Source organism: Cariama cristata, unplaced genomic scaffold (assembly GCF_000690535.1).
Source record: "Cariama cristata isolate BGI_N322 unplaced genomic scaffold, ASM69053v1 scaffold19579, whole genome shotgun sequence".
Taxonomy (NCBI): Eukaryota; Metazoa; Chordata; class Aves; order Cariamiformes; family Cariamidae; genus Cariama; species Cariama cristata.
In genome coordinates this window covers 1,074-19,762 of record NW_009637704.1, presented here as the reverse complement: position 1 = coordinate 19,762, position 18,689 = coordinate 1,074, and the positions used below count along the sequence as shown (strand labels likewise).

General features: G+C 40.5%; 1 protein-coding gene across 2 annotated transcripts in view; it reads right to left on the bottom strand.

Moving 5' to 3' along the window:
• IQGAP2 (IQ motif containing GTPase activating protein 2) overlaps nucleotides 1-17,521 on the bottom strand; it is a 62,775-nt gene extending 45,254 nt beyond the window's left edge. Inside the window, exons 1-7 of one of the 2 annotated variants that reach the window (XM_009708450.1) lie at nucleotides 17,369-17,521; nucleotides 16,044-16,121; nucleotides 14,167-14,243; nucleotides 8,672-8,739; nucleotides 8,195-8,308; nucleotides 4,150-4,334; nucleotides 3,404-3,491 (exon numbers count right to left, since the gene is read on the bottom strand). In XM_009708450.1, the coding sequence (XP_009706752.1) occupies nucleotides 3,404-3,491; nucleotides 4,150-4,334; nucleotides 8,195-8,308; nucleotides 8,672-8,739; nucleotides 14,167-14,243; nucleotides 16,044-16,121; nucleotides 17,369-17,521 (763 nt within the window). The remainder of the gene's footprint in view (nucleotides 1-3,403; nucleotides 3,492-4,149; nucleotides 4,335-8,194; nucleotides 8,309-8,671; nucleotides 8,740-14,166; nucleotides 14,244-16,043; nucleotides 16,122-17,368) is intronic. The other variant, XM_009708449.1, reaches the window with a different exon arrangement.
• Nucleotides 17,522-18,689: the final 1,168 nt, after the last annotated feature.

The following is an 18,689-nucleotide window of genomic DNA, read 5'->3' as shown; positions in this document are numbered from 1 at the left end:
CCTTGCCTCTTCTTTCCAGCAGGCCCTATCTCTGCTAGCTAGAACAAGCCTGTCCTGCAACACCAATGACATTTTTATTGTCCATTTCAGGAGGCCTGGTAGAAATCAGCCAAATGTGTTGAGGGGGCTGGGATTTTCAGCAGTTGAACTGATGGAAAACCACATGCTACGGCTTCTAGGTCTTCCTCTGCATACCATCACCTGCTCCTTTGTTTTAACAGTGTGGAAGATCAGTCCTCACAAGCACTACCATCTAGAAATTAACCCCTTTTCTACAGCTCAAGTTTCAAATTAAACAGACCACCATAAAGGAGTATGGGCATAACCCTTTTCAGTACCTGAACAACTTGCCTGTTTTGTTTTTTGCTGAACTGACTTCAGCAGAGGTTTGAACCCAAGAAGAAAAATGCTGAAAAACCCTTCCCACTTGGGCAGCTGCAGAAACCTTACAACACCCCTTAGCTTAGTCACAGCTATGGTAATTGCACACCTGGAGGAGCCAACTCTGAAGAAACCCAGGCCAGGACACACCCAGGAACATGTTGTACAAGGGACCACTCTGGTCTTGCACAAAGGGAAACCACCTTGAAGGTTAGAGCACATGTGGCAGGGTAAAGAATAACAATTATGTAAATGTCGTTTGCATCAGCAAAATAACACCCATTTCCTCCACCTTATCTTATGGTTTTTCTGTATACTATTATCCAGAGAATGTTTTTAGTCACCACTGGCTGCTCAAGTCTGTACAAGACTGCTTGTATAGCAGACACCATCCACAGTTCACGTATGCAGCAACACTCAGCTCTTATTATACAAAACAAAGAATTTGAAAATCTTTCTAAGTAACCAGGCCCACCTAAACGAGCCCCTTGCGTCTCATTTCAATTGCTCTGAAGCATGGTCATCTGGGGCCATATTGTTCTTGAGGGGTGTCTCTGTTGTCTGTTCCTGAGGTTAGAAAAAGGGAAGTCTCTCAAAGCTATGGCATGCATGCTTTTTTAGAGAAAAGAGCAAAGAGGAAAAGAGTCAGAGTGCACAAATGGACTAGAGTAGCTCTGTAGTCAAGAACGAAGTTACTGAATTCTAATTCAGGAACTAAGCATGGAACTTGCAAAACACACTTTACACTGTTCACATTCCAATAACAAAACCCACTATTTTTTCTTTTTCAAATCAAACATAAGAAATAAGTTGCTCTCCAGATCTCTGCTACTGCTTCTCATACATCACATTTTTCTTCCTCATTTCCTTCCCAAGGAACAACTCTTTTCGAGAAAGTACTGCTCACCATGCCTAACCAACCTGAAATAGGCTAACATCTGAGGTAGCAAGTCAAACGTATCTTCTGTCTGAGGTAGACCTCACAGTACAGACTTTAAGTCACACTACAAAAGCAATCAGCCTGGATTCAAAGCATTGAATATAACACCATAGACAAGACAGCCATTAAGCCATGCCCAGATGTAGCACGAAATGACAGCAGTTTAACCAAAGCTGAACTTCCTAGCAAAGAAGTTCCCAGTCAAAAGCAGCAATACATGCACTGCAAATTTAGATCCCCCTTAGCTATATATTTTACAAACTATAACTTGTGTCTTGTGGCATTCTTAGCAGGCTAAGAACAGGTTAGATTTAAATATGTGTGTCTAAAAGTAAGAATACTTTTCCTCTGCTATGTGATTGCAAAATATTCTTCCATGTGATCATTCTGTTTTAATTCTAACAAGGATGGTCATTGCTCCCAGGTGAGGTTTAGTACTACACTCAAATATTTGTTCAAGCCATCAGGCCATGCATTGTCTTCAGTTTTAGCCAATGTGTTTACCAGTGGCTCAAGTTATTCAAAGAAAACAAAAGTGTTAGCTACCTCAGATAAGAGTATATCCAATGCAGCACAGACTGGTGACTTGGCAATTGTGACACTGAGAAGAACAGTTACAAAAATAAAATGCAATACGTATGGTTTCAGTTTGAGAAACCTTGTTTACATGCAAGAAACGGTGGATTCAATTAATCAGCTTAACATAATTAAATGGTGATGGTAAAAAATGAGTATTAAAACAGTTACTCACTAAGCTTGTGAGCCTCAGCTTCCGCATTGGCAACACTAACTTCTTTCTGTATTTCAGTTTTGTCGAGCATATTTGGAACCCCTGCTATCTAACAGATCAGAAAAAAAGATTTAATTATGCTTTTAAGTTTGATGGAGGATAAGGAATAAAACCCCTTGAGGGGACACTAGGATTTGATTGTACTATCCCCTGTGCATCAAATACGATGTCACAGTAGACACAGCATTAATCTTTCCCTGTGATTTTCATCTTACTCAAAATGATGAATTTTCTCCTTAAACCTCAATTGATGCTTTCATTTGTTTCTAGTGATTCAATATTACCTTTTGTTGTACTCAAGTTATAATTCATTTTCAAAGCAAACATAGTATTAGGGGCTGCATGCCATCTCAGATTTTCTTCTTGTATCTTAGTAACTACTTAAAAGATCATCATGCACTTTAGAGCAAATGCAGCTACTTTGGTGTCAATTAGTACATCAATTATTATAAAACCTTTATAGTACTGTTTCATAAGTGATGCTGAAGGTAGAGTAAAGGCAATTTCTCTCTGGATTAAAATCAGGTAAAAAAAATGCAAACTATGCATAGTACTTGTTCCATTAAATTACCTGCATTTTCTGTTCTTTAGAATCACACAATTGCAATAGGTACCATGAGGAATTTTGTGGCAGAACTTCAAGTAGGCTCAGAGCAGGACGGTTCAAACCTGCCATCAGTGCCATTTCATCTTGCCGGTCAATAGCCTCATTCACTTGGACTAAAGCTATGTGAACTGAAATGAAAACAATGCTTATAAACAGCAAATATGCTTTTGCTAAAAAACGTCCATTGCTGTCAGCATCTCACTTTTTGTAAAAGCCAGCTAGGGTAGCAATCTTTACCCAGCAGAGGATTATCTATTTCAAGACCAATCCTACAAAGGGAGTCTCTGGCGCTGTGTGAGCCTGCGTGGGAGCAGTTCAACCACAGCTAACTGGAAGCTTATGAATGAATTTCAGCTCTATATAGAAGAGGGGGTCAAAATTTACAGCATTCTGCACAGAAGAGAAACTCAAACATAAGGAAACAGAGCAGGCAATAAATTATTTGATTCTGAACTGAGGAATCCTTACAGCAAAACCCACAAACATAGACATTATCCCTCCAAAAGATTAGTAGAGAAGGAGCAGCAAGAAAAAACTTTGTAGACAGACATTAGCCACTTCTGCATATTTTATGAGTTTCCACAGAAATGTTTTGTTTGTTCATGTGGATTCAAGTTGTGTTCAGCTGGAATCTGGGAGATCACATGTTATGCACACACTTCCATAAGGATCCAGAATGGCTTACTGTTTATCTTATTGATATTGCCTTGAATCTCAGCTTGTGTCAGCAGCTCCTCGTAGACATCTCTCTCTTCTTCGGAGATTGTGCCGTTCTAAGAAAACAAAATTGTTGCTAGTACACACAAAAACTTTGCAGAGAGAAAAGCTAATAACAGGAGTCATTATAACTGCATCAGCTGAAGTATTTGCTGGATATATTTGTAAAGGAATTTGTTGACCACATGAACTAAAGAAATTATCACTTTGTGGTAACTGGCTGAGCAATATTTAAAGCATGTTCTACTTTCTGTAAAATAGCCACATAAATATAGTGTAGGATTTTTCAACTACAGAAAGCATTAACTCTCATGTAAAAACCAAAGCAAATAATTTTACATTAAAAATCTGTGGTAGAGGTTATACTTTATGCTGCAAAAAAGTATCTTTTCTTTGCAACTTTTTAACAGAAAACTTGTTTTTTCTACAGCAGTTGATAGGGGAAAACCAGTCTTTTTTCGTTTCAGTCTTCTGGTATTTTAGCCTTTGGTCAAAGTTAAGCTACATCACAGAGTAATCATATTCTTATTAAATTAGTTGGCAGCTTGTTGTATTATCATTATTTATCTTATTGATCTTAAAAGTGTTTTGTTTTTTTTTTCCCCTAACTGCACTAATTTTAAAAATTAATTTAAGTTTATTTTCCAAACAGTAATTCTACAGCATGAGAAGCAACATGAAGGAACACGTATACTAGGAGTGCTAATAAAATACCACTACCTTAAGTCTTGCATTTGATTCTTTTCTCCTTTTAGCTTCAAAGAGTTCGTTCTGATAATCCTGTGCAAGTTCCTCATCCACGTTTAGCAACATTGCGTTTGGGTTCCTCAGATTTACAATCGTTTGCTCAGCTATTCCCTTCTCAATAGCTTCGTTAATTGCTATTACTGCTGCATGCACTAAAATTAAAAGCACAATCCTAAATTTCAGAAGGCAAAACATGTTCAAAACTTTCACTGTTTCTTCTGATTTATTTGAAATTAGTGTTTAATATATGTTCAACAATTTATATATTCCCCTTCAAGCATCCCACTCCTAATGTTTCCCCTAGACTGCAGCAGCAGAGGCACTCTTTGTTTGATCAAAGGGGCATATTGCTGTCTGTTCTGTGTTCGCCCTTCTCCCAACTAAGGGCTACTGTTTTACTGACAGAAACTAAAACCTGAATTACATTTTATTGTTAAGTCCCATGTAATTTAAAATGCAATTATATGCAGGAATTTTTGGTAGGTTTTCTCTTAAAGTTGCTTTTGTGTCCATAAGGATATGAGATACATGAAAGTATTGTCTAAACTAACTATATCTGAAAGACATCACACAGGAACAACGAAATTCAAACTCCATGAAACTTGTCCTCCAGAACACATAGTTAAGACTCCCCAGGCAGGGTGCAGTCCTGCACATTACATCTAAGCCTGCCTGGGATAAACTGGCTTCTTTCCTAATCGAGGATCTCCATGAGCAGCTGGGGAACCAGAGACAGTGACATAACGGTCCCTGCTTCTGTCACCTGCAAAGCCACAGGTCAACAAACTTCAGCTGGGGGAAGAACACTCAAAGTGCTTTGCGGGGTTCCCAAAACATTATTGCACAGGCAAAGGGGAAAAAGTGCCACAGGACTCACAACAGCCATTGAGCAGCTTAAGTGTTAAACTCTTCCTTTGAGAAAACAGGAAAACGTCAACTACTAAAGAAATGCTGGACTCCAAGGTTTTAAGTCAGAAATGCTCTTGTTTTTCCACACAGCAAATTTACATGAGTGTACAGAATCAAAACCACTTATGGCTGAATTAGGTGCGGAGTAATGGCTAACACACCCTTTCGAGGTGTTTCCTGAACACATTTGGCCCTAAGATCAGTCCAGATGAAACTGTAGCTCTAGTGAAAGTCCTTATCTGGACCTTCATGCCACAAAGAGACCCCAATGACTGTCTGGTAATACATTCATCTCAAAGATTTTACAGACATTACTACATAAAATGTAATTCCTAATAAATGTTTATCCAGATCTTACCCTGAAGGAGGTGCACAGCAGCTCCCCATTTATCACCACAGCGGCTTGTCTATGATTTACTTTCATGCCACTAATGAGATGTGTGTGGGGAAAACACAAATGGCAATTTCCTTATTCTATCAGTATTTACTGACTATGTGGCCTTGCATGGTTTTGCTAAACTGGAGAAAAGCATCTTATAAAGAGCAATTTTTTGGATTATCTTTAACTGAGGGTCTATGTATCTGAATTTAAGTAGAACAGAAAGTAGAAAGAAGAGCAGACCTCTGGAAATTCAACATCGGCAAACAAGGCATGAAGTGAAGCTCTACATTCTCAGAGAGGGCAGTTACTGGAACAACTTGCCTAGCTGTTGGTGAATAATTAATTACTTAGCATTAAATTCGTGCTAGAAAGTTGTTTTAAAATGATTTTGCTCTAGCTCAGTTCAGCACAGCATCAGATGGGAAACATAAGCAGCTGGCATGGTGGTGGAGAAGCAAGCAGAGACACACACTGGTTCCTTTGACACTGAAATTTACAGAGAAATTTCACATTCGGCATTAGGAAAAGATTCTTCACCAAGAGAGTGGTCAGTCACTGGGACAGGCTCCCCAGGGAAGTGGTCACAGCAGCAAGTCTGTCGGAGTTCAAGGGCCATCTGCATGACACTCTTAGTCATACGGTTTAGTTTTAGGTAGTCCTGAAAGGAGCAGGGAGTTGGACTTGATGATCCTCATGGGTCCCTTCCAGTTTGAGACATTCTATGATTCTGTGAACACCCAGATCAACTTCAAGGGGCTATGAGAACACGGCTGTTCTTGGACGCATGTATCGCCCCTACATCCTGATATAACGAAACACGTAGGAAGGATGTAATCTCTTCCACAGTTGTGTAAGAGGTCTCACTGATTTAAGTGGAGCTAGCAAAAAGTAGTCAAAAGCTAGGTCAAGGTTAGGAGAGATGTGAACAGGTATTGGTGGATGTTGTGAACCCATCTACCAAGAGAAACAGTGAGAAGTCTGATTGGACTTGAAAGAGTGGTCTGGAGGCATAGCATAACAAGAAAGGGTTACTTGTAAAATAGAAGCTCACTCTGAAAGCACTTAAGCTTACTGTTTGCATGCTGATTTCTACTATTGCTGACAGCACAGCAGGTATCATCAGCAGTTGTTTCACTTCCTATCTCCTTTTGCTTACTCCCATTTCGGAACCAGGGTGGTAGACCCTTTCCTCTAGCAGGATCTCCACGTCCAACCTCACAAGTGTGTGAGGGTTCCCATAGCAGATGTTTCCTGTTCAGGGACAGGGCATGTTATCTACAGCACAATCCTTGCCCAAAGGGACAGAATCAGCCTCAGGAAACCCTGCTTTTCTATGAAAGACAGAAAATACTTCAGAAATTAAAGGAAACCCTACACATACTATAATAAGCTTTCAGAAAAGGAAGTTGCAGCCCTTTCATCTTCAGGGAAGGAAGAAAACTCCCTGGAAAAGTGCTTGGTAGTCACTAAATCTCTGAAAATTTGCTAAAAAAGGAGACAAACTACCCCCGCTTCCAAAGGCAATATTTTAAGAGCTAGCTTTGCAGAAGCATGCACATGCTAAGCTATAGCAGGCTCCAAAACATACAACACAGACAATGCGAATCAACATGAGGAAGTGTGTTTGATGTTAAGGTCTGGAAATTTCAGCACACTAAATAACATCATGAATCAGCTTGTTTCAATTATGCTGCTTTGCAAGGTTTAACAAAGTTGTAATGGACCTTAATTATAATGCAGCCTTTATTCCCTCCATCTCCCTGTGTAGTCTGCAGTACTGTCACTGGTTAGTATCAATGACTCACTGTGCCATTGAACATAGTCAAGTTAGCCCTTCTGTTCTTCAGTTTGCCTCTCTGAAAGAGGGTAGGATTTTGAACAAAATAACTGGAGGTCAAGTGTGGTTTTAAGTGGACACACTTCATTTCATGTCATTTAAGTTCAAGCAATTTTTTTGTTTATTTTTTTAAAACGTATCACTTCATTCCACAAAAAAACTACATGGAAAAAAACCCACCAGATCTACAGATGGATAGACTTGGCTGCAAAAAAGTGTTTAATTTTGGTTTTGAGTGGAAGCTATTCAAGGCAGACTCAAAAGACCATAACTGTGCATCAATCCCCCTAAAAAAGAAAAGCTTATTTTGGATGCACCAGCAGGATGTGCCCTCCAGCAGGATTCTACCATGCTGTAGGTCACACGCCAGCGGTCAGACAGATCGAAAGCAAGGGGTTCCTCCATGTATGCACCACCATACATGAGAGAGTTGTCTACCTAGAACAGTGTCTAGTCCTCACGGCAACTTGATCAGGTGTTTGAGGAAAACTGCAAGAACCCAACAGAAGGAGGTGGCACAGTGAAGACGCATTATTCCCGTGGCCATCTCCATTGTACCCCCTATGGTGCAGAGGCACACGCAGAGCTCAATTCATCATTCTAGAAGGGCACTAGCTACCAAAATGTTAAAGCAATGCAAAACATTGTAAGAAATCTTTGTTTCTGGTAGCATTTCCTATGGTTCAATGGAGATACTCAAAAATGCAGGCTGAAAAATAGCAAGAGGTCTTGTAACAATGATGCGGTGTGATAGTTAGTGAAAAATTGCTTGCTTTTCTTCTTATTTATTAAGAGGTGGCAAACTAGGTGAATTAAAACACAGAAAATATTTTCTTTGCATTTTGTCAAATTATGAGGTAGAAAACAACAAAAGCCACACTTACGTGCAGCTTCATCCACTGATAATTCACTGGCCAGAATCCCACCGATTTTACTAAAGGATGGCATCTGTATACCATACTTCTCTAGCTCCTTTCGCATGTTGCTGATTTCTTCCTCTGTTCACATAAAAAAGGAAATATTATGAGAACAAAAGCATAAAAATTTCATTATGAATCATCATATCTACAAATACAGGTGCAACATTTTTAAAAGTGTTTGTGGCCAAGGCTTCCTAGCAGTTTTTCCTCCCCATTTTGAAGGAATCTAAGATATGACAAGTATTCCATGCAAATTCACTCCCTTCTATCCTTCAGAGACTGACATTCATTAAAAATAGCAGCCTCCCACCTGCTTAATTAGGATGGGTTCAGAACAACCTTGCGGGAGGAGAAAGACCATAATAGAAAATATGTACATTGTTAGCAGATTTACTGGGTGAAGAAACCATCTAACATATGATTAGATAAGCAATTTATTACCTGTGAAGTCTACTTTCCCCAGCAGGTCCTGGATCTGTGGTGCTAATCCTAGTTTGAACAGGTATAAACTGCAAAGAAGAAAATTAGAATTTGAAGTCCTGTGCGTGGTTCAGGGGTTCGCTTTATGTACAAGAGAAAACTACTTTAATGAAGCTTGTCCTTTATCTCCTGAGTTTCATGGACTGATACAGAATAAATTAACCCTACAGTTTTCTTTATGCTGCATTTTTGAGTTTTAAAGAGAGAGAAGTCTTTTTTGACTTGATGTTTCAACGAAGCATCTCTAAGAGAGAGGCTCTGTCAGTGTAGCTCAGATCACAGGCGATGTATAAACAAATAGAAAACCTCGGTGGAAGACAGTTAGAGAAATTAAAAAACTAGTATTGGGAAAAATCAAGATGTAAACGCACTTTAGTACAGCTTATAGCTTTGGAGCTATGTTCTGTTTTGACTTGCATTATCACATCCCTGTAATCAATAGCTGAAGGCACACAAATTACTGACACCCTTCTTACTAAGTGTAGACGAACAATGACCTGCAAGTCCATCCAAGCCCATCTCAAATGTATTGGGTATTTAGCTTTTGGAAAATGAAGAAAGCTCAATTTAAAATGCTATCCAGGGACTAACATTTTTGTTTCAATGTAGCATGAAAGATATATATACACACTCATTATTCCTAGAACTCTGGAGTGTTATCTGAAAAACAAACAAAAACCCCCAAAACCAGCTGAGTACGTCCATATTTTCTCAATATTTTCCAAACACAAGGCATGTATTTATCTACAAGAGACTAGTGTTTCTATAATTTACCAGTGAAAATTCAATAAACAAGTGAGTTTTGCAAGCAGGGGCCAAAACCATAGATTTTTAAAACAAGACTTTAATAATACATTTCTCCAAAAGGACTATTTTGCACCTCTTTTTAAAATTATTTCACCCCAACTTCATGCATTGCAAATATGCTTTGTGGCTTGAGGTTTTTGTTCCTAGAGGGGCACATTTCCCTTTTGTGTTTTGTTGTTGTGATTTTTTTGGTATCAGGAAATTACAGGATGATATTTCAAAGCAAGTGTTTGTAGCTGTCAAGGTACGTAGTGATAGGACAAGAGGAAACGGTCTCAAGTTGTACCAGGGGAGGTTCAGGTTGGATATTAGGAAGAACTTCTTCGCTGTCAGAGTCGTTAGGCCTTGGAACGGGCTTCCCACGGAGGTGGTGGACTCACCATCCCTGGAAGTGTTCAAAAAACATTTAGATGTGGTGCTTCAAGACATGGTGTAGTGGGCATGGTGGTGTTGGGTAGAGGCTGGACTTGATGATCTTTGAGATCTTTTTCAACCATAATGATTCTATGATGGTTCTATTTCAGAGCACACAGAATCAGCATTCCATCTTCCATGCTACCACAGCTATTCCTCTGCCCTGCCATGAGCTGGATGGACACAACAGCACATCATCTCATAAAAGTTGACACCCTTTTGACTGCTGCAGTCCCTCAAAATCATTGCCACTGCCATTCTCACCTTTCAAAGCAGTCTTAAGTGCAAAGTTAGCTACAGCAGGAAAAACCCACATGACTACAGTAATGAACCAGGTTCCTCCATTACTCTGCTCTGCCTGCCAGTTTTTCCTTGTGGGCTTTTAAAGAGATTTTACTCTAAGTTTGAGACAGGCACACGGTCCTGGCTGAAGCGCTGGATGTCATACAAACAGTTACGGAGATGAGCAGCATCACAGGGCTATGCTGCCTTTTTGGGGGGATCACCACAATACAAAGACACAGGAAGAAAAAGTGATTAAAGACTCATTTTTGCTGTTCTGCACTTGCAGGAGGATATTAGTCCATGTGTGTTACTTTGTACAGTCCTTTGTTCGGACAAACCTACTAACCACCAGGTGGTGCTGAAAATGTGCTTCCAGTCTTGCAGGGAACACAAAGACACTCCTACTCTGTATTAAGGTACAATTTCATTTGAAACAGCTTGCTTAATGCTTTAATAGTGTAACTTGAACCTCAGGGAACCCGCATAAAATCAAAAGCAGTGGGTTTTGGGGTTAAGAAAGTTGGATATGAGGCATCAAGAGCAGGGGAGAAACAAAGGGGAAAGGGCAATTCCCAGGTGAAGTTCCCTTTGCATCACCCACAGAGCTGCAGTTCATATCAGGTAGAAGTTCCTGGGTCTTGTTTTATGCTTAGCTCATGCATAACATGCCATAAAAAACAAATCTGAAAATAGAGTGTTTTTTTCTAAGACATGTGCTTGTTATTCTACTGCTTCCTAGGAAAACAATGTTTTGAAGCTGTCCAGCTTCAGAGGGATAGTTTGTACCGGATGTAACAGAGATCTGCTTGCAAAGATCATTTGAAAATAAATTTTTCAGGGGAAAAAAAAAAAAATCTCATAGGCACTGCTATTTATGAACAAGAATCACTGTTAGCATCTTAATTTAAATTAAGCAGTTCTTAACCTCATTTAGTCCAGGAACAATCCAAATCGGCTTTCACAAGAAAAATTGTGCAAGAAATGAGACGTATGCCTTTGTATTTTTCAAACTGGCCTTTAAGCATCGGTGTTTCAACAGGAGAAAAGCAAGAGGGTAATTATATTTAACAGAAGTCTAGAAATTGTTTGCTAAGTCACTCCTTCCTGACCAGAGCAGTGCTATATTTGACAGTGCAAGTTGTTCCACATACTGTAAATGTAATGGTCTTCATTCCAGACTTGAACCAGGACATATCCTAAAAATATATTTAAACCATCTTACTTAGAGTAATTGTCTATCTTAAGGCCCTCTAGCAGCTCAAAGATCGGCAAAACCCCAAATAACCAAAGATTTCCCCTGTGAAATGTTTATGTTTCAGATGTCAAATAGGCCCTTTGGATAGATGGAGCTTTTTGCTCCTATTACCTACAGTTAAGGCTATTTCATGCTTCTTAAAGGGGTCATTAAAAATAATAATAAATTTTAAGCACTTAAATTATGCACACTGACTATGCATAAATGAATTAATGTAGGAAAAATCTTAACTAAAGATGGCTTCAGGAATTTGGATTGAGACTAAGAAGATATCCTGTGTTAAATAGTTTTGTTGGAAAGCTCAAGAATCATGTTGCTTCAGAGTAATGACTTGGTAACAACTAAGAAAGAATGGGAAGTAGGTCAACCCCTCACCTCTCTGTCAAAGTCCTCAATTTTCCTAAGTTCTAAGCCTTTGAAATTCGAGCATATGCTCCAAGATGCACTAGAATTTAGCATTTAAATCACCCAATGGTGATTCTTCATATAGTGACCATGTGCATATGGTACTGCTGCAAAAGTGAAAAGCCTGCTTGCAATTGCTGTTTCTAGAAACTCTGGTGCTATACCCTGAAAACAACAAGGACACGGACTTTTCCAGGGTCAGTGAACCCTGTACTGATTCCCTGGAGAGGATACTCTGACAAAAACAGAGTGTAGGGTGGGTGGGGTGCCCGGCATGGAGCTGGGGGGACAAACACCAGCAAGTCAGCAGTTACAACAGTAGAAGGGAAACAGAACTGGACTCCTGCAGCCCAGTGTTCCTCTGACACCAACCCAACTGGGAACATTGCTGGCCAAGCAAGTGCCCTGTCCTTATAACTGTTGTTTCTCAGGCTGCTTTCAATGTAGGCTGTGCACCATTTAATACTGACACTGGAGTTTGATTTGGAAGACTCCAGTGAAGGACTTAAAACATGCATTTGAGGAAAAGACATGGAAATAAGTGAAGCCTAACAATTGCTTCTTCAATTCTTATATCCTGCGTGGGATGGAGGCACAGGGTCCTACACTGACGGTAAAGCTTCGTAAGTGAAATTATTGCAGGTCAATTCCCCTTCAGTGGGGCATGACACATTTGACGTGAAGTCCATTTCTGAAATAATAGCTTGTAAGTACAGAGTTATAGCTTTGTGTTGTTACATAGAAAGGAAAAACAATTTAAACAAGACAAACTTGGAAGTGGAAACCAAGACAACAGAGACTAATTCTGATACTGGCATAAATCCTGGGGTACATCAAAAAGAGGAAAGGAAAACTTCTATCAAAGGTCAACCCATTACAAAATTCAGTTCAAGATGAAATGAGTTATTGCCATTGCAACAATTAGGCAGATCTTAAGAAACTATCTAACTGATGGGCTTATTGTTCAAGTAGCATTCAAATCCATAGCTGATAAAGTCCTCCTCCATACATGAGGAAGCAAATATCAGAAAACTTCATTGTGTTCTTCCACCTCCTGCAAAACCTCTACGCTTACACATAATGTGGCCGGAGGAGTATGCAACCCACAGTGTCAGTCTGAGCTGGTTAACATTAGAGCCCCATGCATCCACTTCAGGAAATCACAAGCTTACACAAGACACTCGCTGATGGAACAGATCTCACTACCAAGTTTTAGGCAAAAGCTACCCACAAACAGTCCTGATGAAACTGTCCAGTAATATTACACCAGGCATAACAACTTCAAGTGGCAACACTTGTCAAAGAAGACAAAAAAAATATCAGGGCTGTCAACTCCGAACACCTAGCATTTGAAAGAAATATGATGAAATTTGGTGGTATGACCTATTTATTAGCAGTGAGTGCACATAAGAGAGTGCAAGAGTGGGCACATCATTTCAAGGATCAGACCTTTAAAAAAGTTTCAGTTACAGCATGTATTGAATAGTTTCTGACCAATAGCCCTGGAGCAGCCAATGTGCCTTTGAACACCGTTAGGAACACAGAAGAGAGTTTGGGACGTTAGTTAATTATGTTCTCTGCAAGCCTAGTTGCAAGAAAGTAATGAAAGGAAAAGGTCTCCATGTGCAGGAAATGATCTAGGAGAGCCACAAGAAGGAGGAGCTGTCTGCCAGCTCCACTGCCCCTCACACCAGGGACAGCACGAGGCAGGTGTTCATTACTTTCAGTGCTAAACATCAAGAAAATCCTTAAGGCAGGACATAAAAAAAAATTTAAGCTCTACCTTCAATGGTGTTGTCAAAGCTTTCCTGACCTTACATTCAAAATCAAGTTGCTCAAAGGTTTAAAATCTTGGAAAAAGTTAGTTTTTTACATTAATGATCTCAGAATACAGTAATTATTTACTCCTCTTCTGGGACAGAAAGATGTTAGTTCATCATAATTTTCACTCTGATTAGCACATCGGCCCCATGGTTATACTAATACTTTGCTAAGTTTTTGTTCGTTTATTTGGTTTCTGCTGCCGTATGTATTTTGAAATTGTATGTGCGCTTTGTGACAGGGTATACTCATTGAGAGATGTCTGTGCTAAATTTGATAGTCCTTCATTTCTATTTTGAAAATAATTTGGCCAATAGTTCTGACAAAGTTGGATTTTTGTCTCCAACTTTAAATTAATGAACTTGTAAATTCTGACAGATTTTCACATACTGGTTACCCTAAAGCTTTTTCAAGACTTACACTCCTAGATTTGGCAGTCACTTTAAGTTTTACTCCCATCATCATTTACCTTAGAGCATGAATGCAATATATCATCCTAGGGATGTTTTTCCTATCGTAGACATCTGTAGTCTCTGGATAAAAGATCTAAAAAACAAAGAGCACACAGTCATAGGAGAAGACATATAACTAGGCAGAAAAATAGCTACAATGAGCTCTCTGCAGAACCATACCTTAAAGAATTTCAGTTGTTACTTCTGTATAGTTATGAATCAAGTATCTTCTGATGTTATTTTAACTTTATCAGTAGTTTTCATAACGAAGAATTTAATGAAGCGTAAAAGCTACTTAATAAGAGGGAGGGAAAAAGGAAGATAAGCAGACAGTATTTCAGCAAGATTTTTAGAATAGGTCCTTTGGCACAAGATCATTCAGTAGGGCTTGTCCTCCTACAGATACTGAAAACCTGGGACGCAGTTACAATTTGCAAAGCCTCACTGTGAGCCAAACCTATCAAGTATAGTTTAAAAAATGCAAAATTCTAATTGCTAGCACTGCTAACTTTGTGGATACATCATTTACAGAGAAAGATATTCAGGGAGATGAATATTAAGTAATTTAACCAAAAAGTCACAACAAAAGTTCCAGTTCTGGTTCTACCACTAATTTGTTCCTGGCCTTGGTCCCAGTCACTAAACACTGTTTCTCCACAAAAATAAAATAAAAGACTTAGTTAACCATGAGAGTTGGCAGTGTGCTTCCAGCCCAGGTCAAGCACTCGGCCCTATGCTATCGCATGATTAACAGGACAAGACTGACTAAGTCAGGAGCGCAGTGCCCTCTTCATCGTTTGCTCACAACAGCTTTGGGAGGGTGACTTGGGAAAGTTTTTGGCCATGTTCATCCTCTGCAACAGAAACGAAACCTTTCAGAGGTGAGATGGCAGGGTGGAAATCAAGTAGCTGAATGGAGGATTCAAGTTAGAAAAAAAAAGCTTGACCTTGGAAAGGCAGGACCCTCCCCACCTCTATGATATTTCTGATGGTAGTCATAGGTGCCCTTTTCTGCTCATGGGCACCTGCAGCGAGTTTGCCTGCACTGACTGGCCACTAGTCCCTGCAGCCCTTCAGGCAGCTGTCTGAGCATCCTCACTGTGCCCAACCATGGCACATTGGGCAATCCTGGGGCTGCCCACACCCAAGCACCCTGGGGCAGTTGCTGGGCAGCCTGGGTAAAGGACCACTTGCTCCAGGCTGTGCGTGGGTGCCGAAACATCCAAAAAAGCAGAGTAGGTGTTTCGACACAGCCCTTTCTTAAAGGATTTTCATTTGAAAAAAACTCACTGGTGCCCAGAAGCAGCAGCAGAGGGGGGAGATAACAAGCGAAGACCCGCAAGGAGGAAGATAGATATGAGAGGTGACCCAGGAAAGCAGCTGGTGGAAGAGGAGCAGCAGCATAGCCACGCAGATGCACTGGAGAGTGCAAAGACAGTCTGGAAAGAGGGTAGAGGCAGAGAAACTGGGACATACATTAAGAGGAAGACGCAGCAAGAAACATGGTGAGAGAGAGCAACCTAAAGGAAGTAAATATTTAAGTTTTTTGTTTTAAACCATGTTCCTTTCGGACCCCCACAGAGACTGTACCAGCAATAAGATAGAGCTAAAACACTGCTAGTGTCCCCATTTGTCTTCCCATGGGAGAAGCACCCTAAGCATTTCCACCCACAGCACTGGCCCACAGCAGCCTCAGCCTATGCACACTGGCAGCAGTAGCACACAACTGACACTCCCCCTGCTTTCAGCATTACCTTCTCTTCAGATTTTGTTTCCTGAACTACCCCTTTCCTGTAGACTTACTGTAAGCAACCATTTATACTCAACAGTTGAAAGGGAATCTCACTGAGTCAGCGCCTTGAATCAGTTTCTTTGCGAAAATTTAAAGGCTTACCTTAGGCAGACCGATAGACTCCATTGCTCTCAACCACTGCACAGTGTTGTCAGTGTGCCGAAAATGAAGGCCAGATCTCTATTGCAAACATAGAAGGAAAAGGTGATAAAAAGAAATCACAAAGCAAATTCTCTAATTATTGATCCTCTGGTTGATTCCCAATTTTATATCCTTAAGTCGACTTCAGGGAATTTTCCCTTGTTTGAACCTGGAGATAAAAGCGGCACAACCACAATCCCACTAATCAAGCATCCTAACACATCAACAGCCCCACGCTGTCCAGCTCATTATTTTGTGTAACATAAACCAGATTTGTACTCATCTGGGTGGACTGACTGAAGTGGCTATTTGTACAGCCCTTAAGTAGTCTTTGGGAATAAAGGCTGGCTGACAAATACCAGCTACCTCCAAAATACAGAAGTGGTAACACTGCTCAGCACTACAGTGAAGGAGAACAGATAAGGAGCTCAGGTCCACCTAAATACCTGACTGTCCTACAGGCTATGCAAACAGCAGTTAAGAGAGCAAAGTGGGAAAGTATTTCGATTTTTTTTTAGTCTTATTTTTAAAGAGTCAGGGTAAAGGAGGAAAAGAAGTCTGAACTCAAGTTTTGGAGATTTTTCAAGACAAACATTTAAATGTAACTAGTATTCTTAAACATGGCTCTGTTAAGCTCTTCTACGTCCCATAAGGTTAATTTCTCAACTCTCAAACAACAGTCAGTGATTACACTTTAAAAATGTCCATTTCAAATTTTTTCTGCCCCCTCTACATGTTGAGATAATGTTGTCTAGACTGGAACTACTGCATATGCATGTATATATTTCTGTATTATTGAGGATCTTGGTGGTAACAAACAGCTTGCACAGGCAGCAAGCTAATCTTAATTAGTCATAGCTTGTTTTTTGCTTCTCAGTGTTAAGTTTGGCAAAATAAACACACAGATCTAATGAAGTTAATGTCTTCCTATACAAGATGAGGAAAATTTGGAATAGTTATCCACTTTAATTACTGAATTTCCTTTGCTCCTATTCCTAATGAGAAATAATTGTATCAATGATAAAGCTCATGTTCTCCCTGGAGCCAGAAGTGTGATTTGTTCAGCTTTAAAAACACTAACCAACAGTAACAGAGTTTTTTTTAAGGGTTAAACATTTCTAACTTATTAGACTGGTTTCTTAGTGCTGCCTGTCTTCCATCCAGTCCCAAGAGTTTTACAAAAATTTGCAGAAATTTAACAAACCATGCATGGATACCTTTACGAGTTGGAAGACAGACATTACATTTTTTTGTCTTGTTGATATGAGAACTGAAAAAGTGATTACCTTATAGCGTGCCTGCTCCACGTCATAGATCTTTTTGTCTGACACCACGTTAGGGGCAAAGAATTTTGCGAGCTTGGCAAGATAAACACCGTTTCTTAAGCCTTCCTCCAGCTCTGTGGTTGGGGGCAGCTCTTCTTCCAAGCAGACCTCCATCCACCTACAGAGACATCATTTGAGAAACGTTGTTTTTTGCAATTTGAATAGAGGTGACACCTTTCACCCACAACCATCATATTTGTAATGTCACTACCACAACATAATCATAAGAGAAAAGGTCATGGGCTTAGGAGAAAATTCTCGTATTCATTCACATGGCAGAGCAGAATGACTAGAGAATCGTATCTGCACTGCGTGGTCATGACCCGTCAATAACCAAACAATGTACTTTGACATATACATGCCCTAAGGGGTCTAACACAGATCTTTTGAACAGGCAGCCACACAGGTCTCAGGCTGCAGGGAGTGCCAGTGCCAGAGCCTCGCACTGGCAGTGGGCAGCAGTGGTGAGAACAGCTGTATGAGGTGTGACCAGTTGGATGATCTGCTTAGCCTGATGGCAGAGCTAAAAGAGGAAGTAGGAAGGCTAAGGAACATCAGGGAATCTGAGGAGGAGATAGATTGGTGGAGCCATGCTCTGGCCCACGGGAGACAGGAACAGCCATGGAGAAAAAAACAAGACCAGGGGGGTCCTGTACTCTCCCTCTGCCAGGTTGAAGACATCAACACAAAGGACAAAACTGAATGAAGGCAAGTCCGCACTCAAGGCAGCAGACGAAATCCCTCCTTGCCCACATTTTCTTCCCAGGTGCCTCTGTACAATAGGTATGAGGCTCTGGAGGTGGAAGGCTAGGCAATGGAGGATAAGGAGGGAGGTCCTTCTACACCGGAGTTGTTGCCAAGGTCAGAAAAGCCTAACCCTCGCATCACAACCAACCCCATGAGGAAGAAAAGAAGGGTTATAGTTGTAGGTGACTCCCTTCTGAGAGGAACAGAGGATCCTATTTGCCAAACAGACCCTCTTCTTTGGAAAGTCTGCTGCCTCCCTGGACCCCAGGTTAGGGACATCACTAGGAAACTTCCAAGTCTGGTACGGCCCTCGGACTACTACCCGTTACTGGTCTTCCATGTGAGTGATGATGAAGCCACAATGCGTAGTCTGAGGGCAATCAACAGTGACTTCAAGGCCCTGGGAAGGTTGGTAAGGGAAACTGGAGCACAGGTTATCTTTTCCTCTATCCTTCCAGTAGTGAGCAGTGACATTAGAAGAAACAGGTGGATCCAGTCTATCAATATGTGGCTCCGTGGATGGTGTCACTGCCAC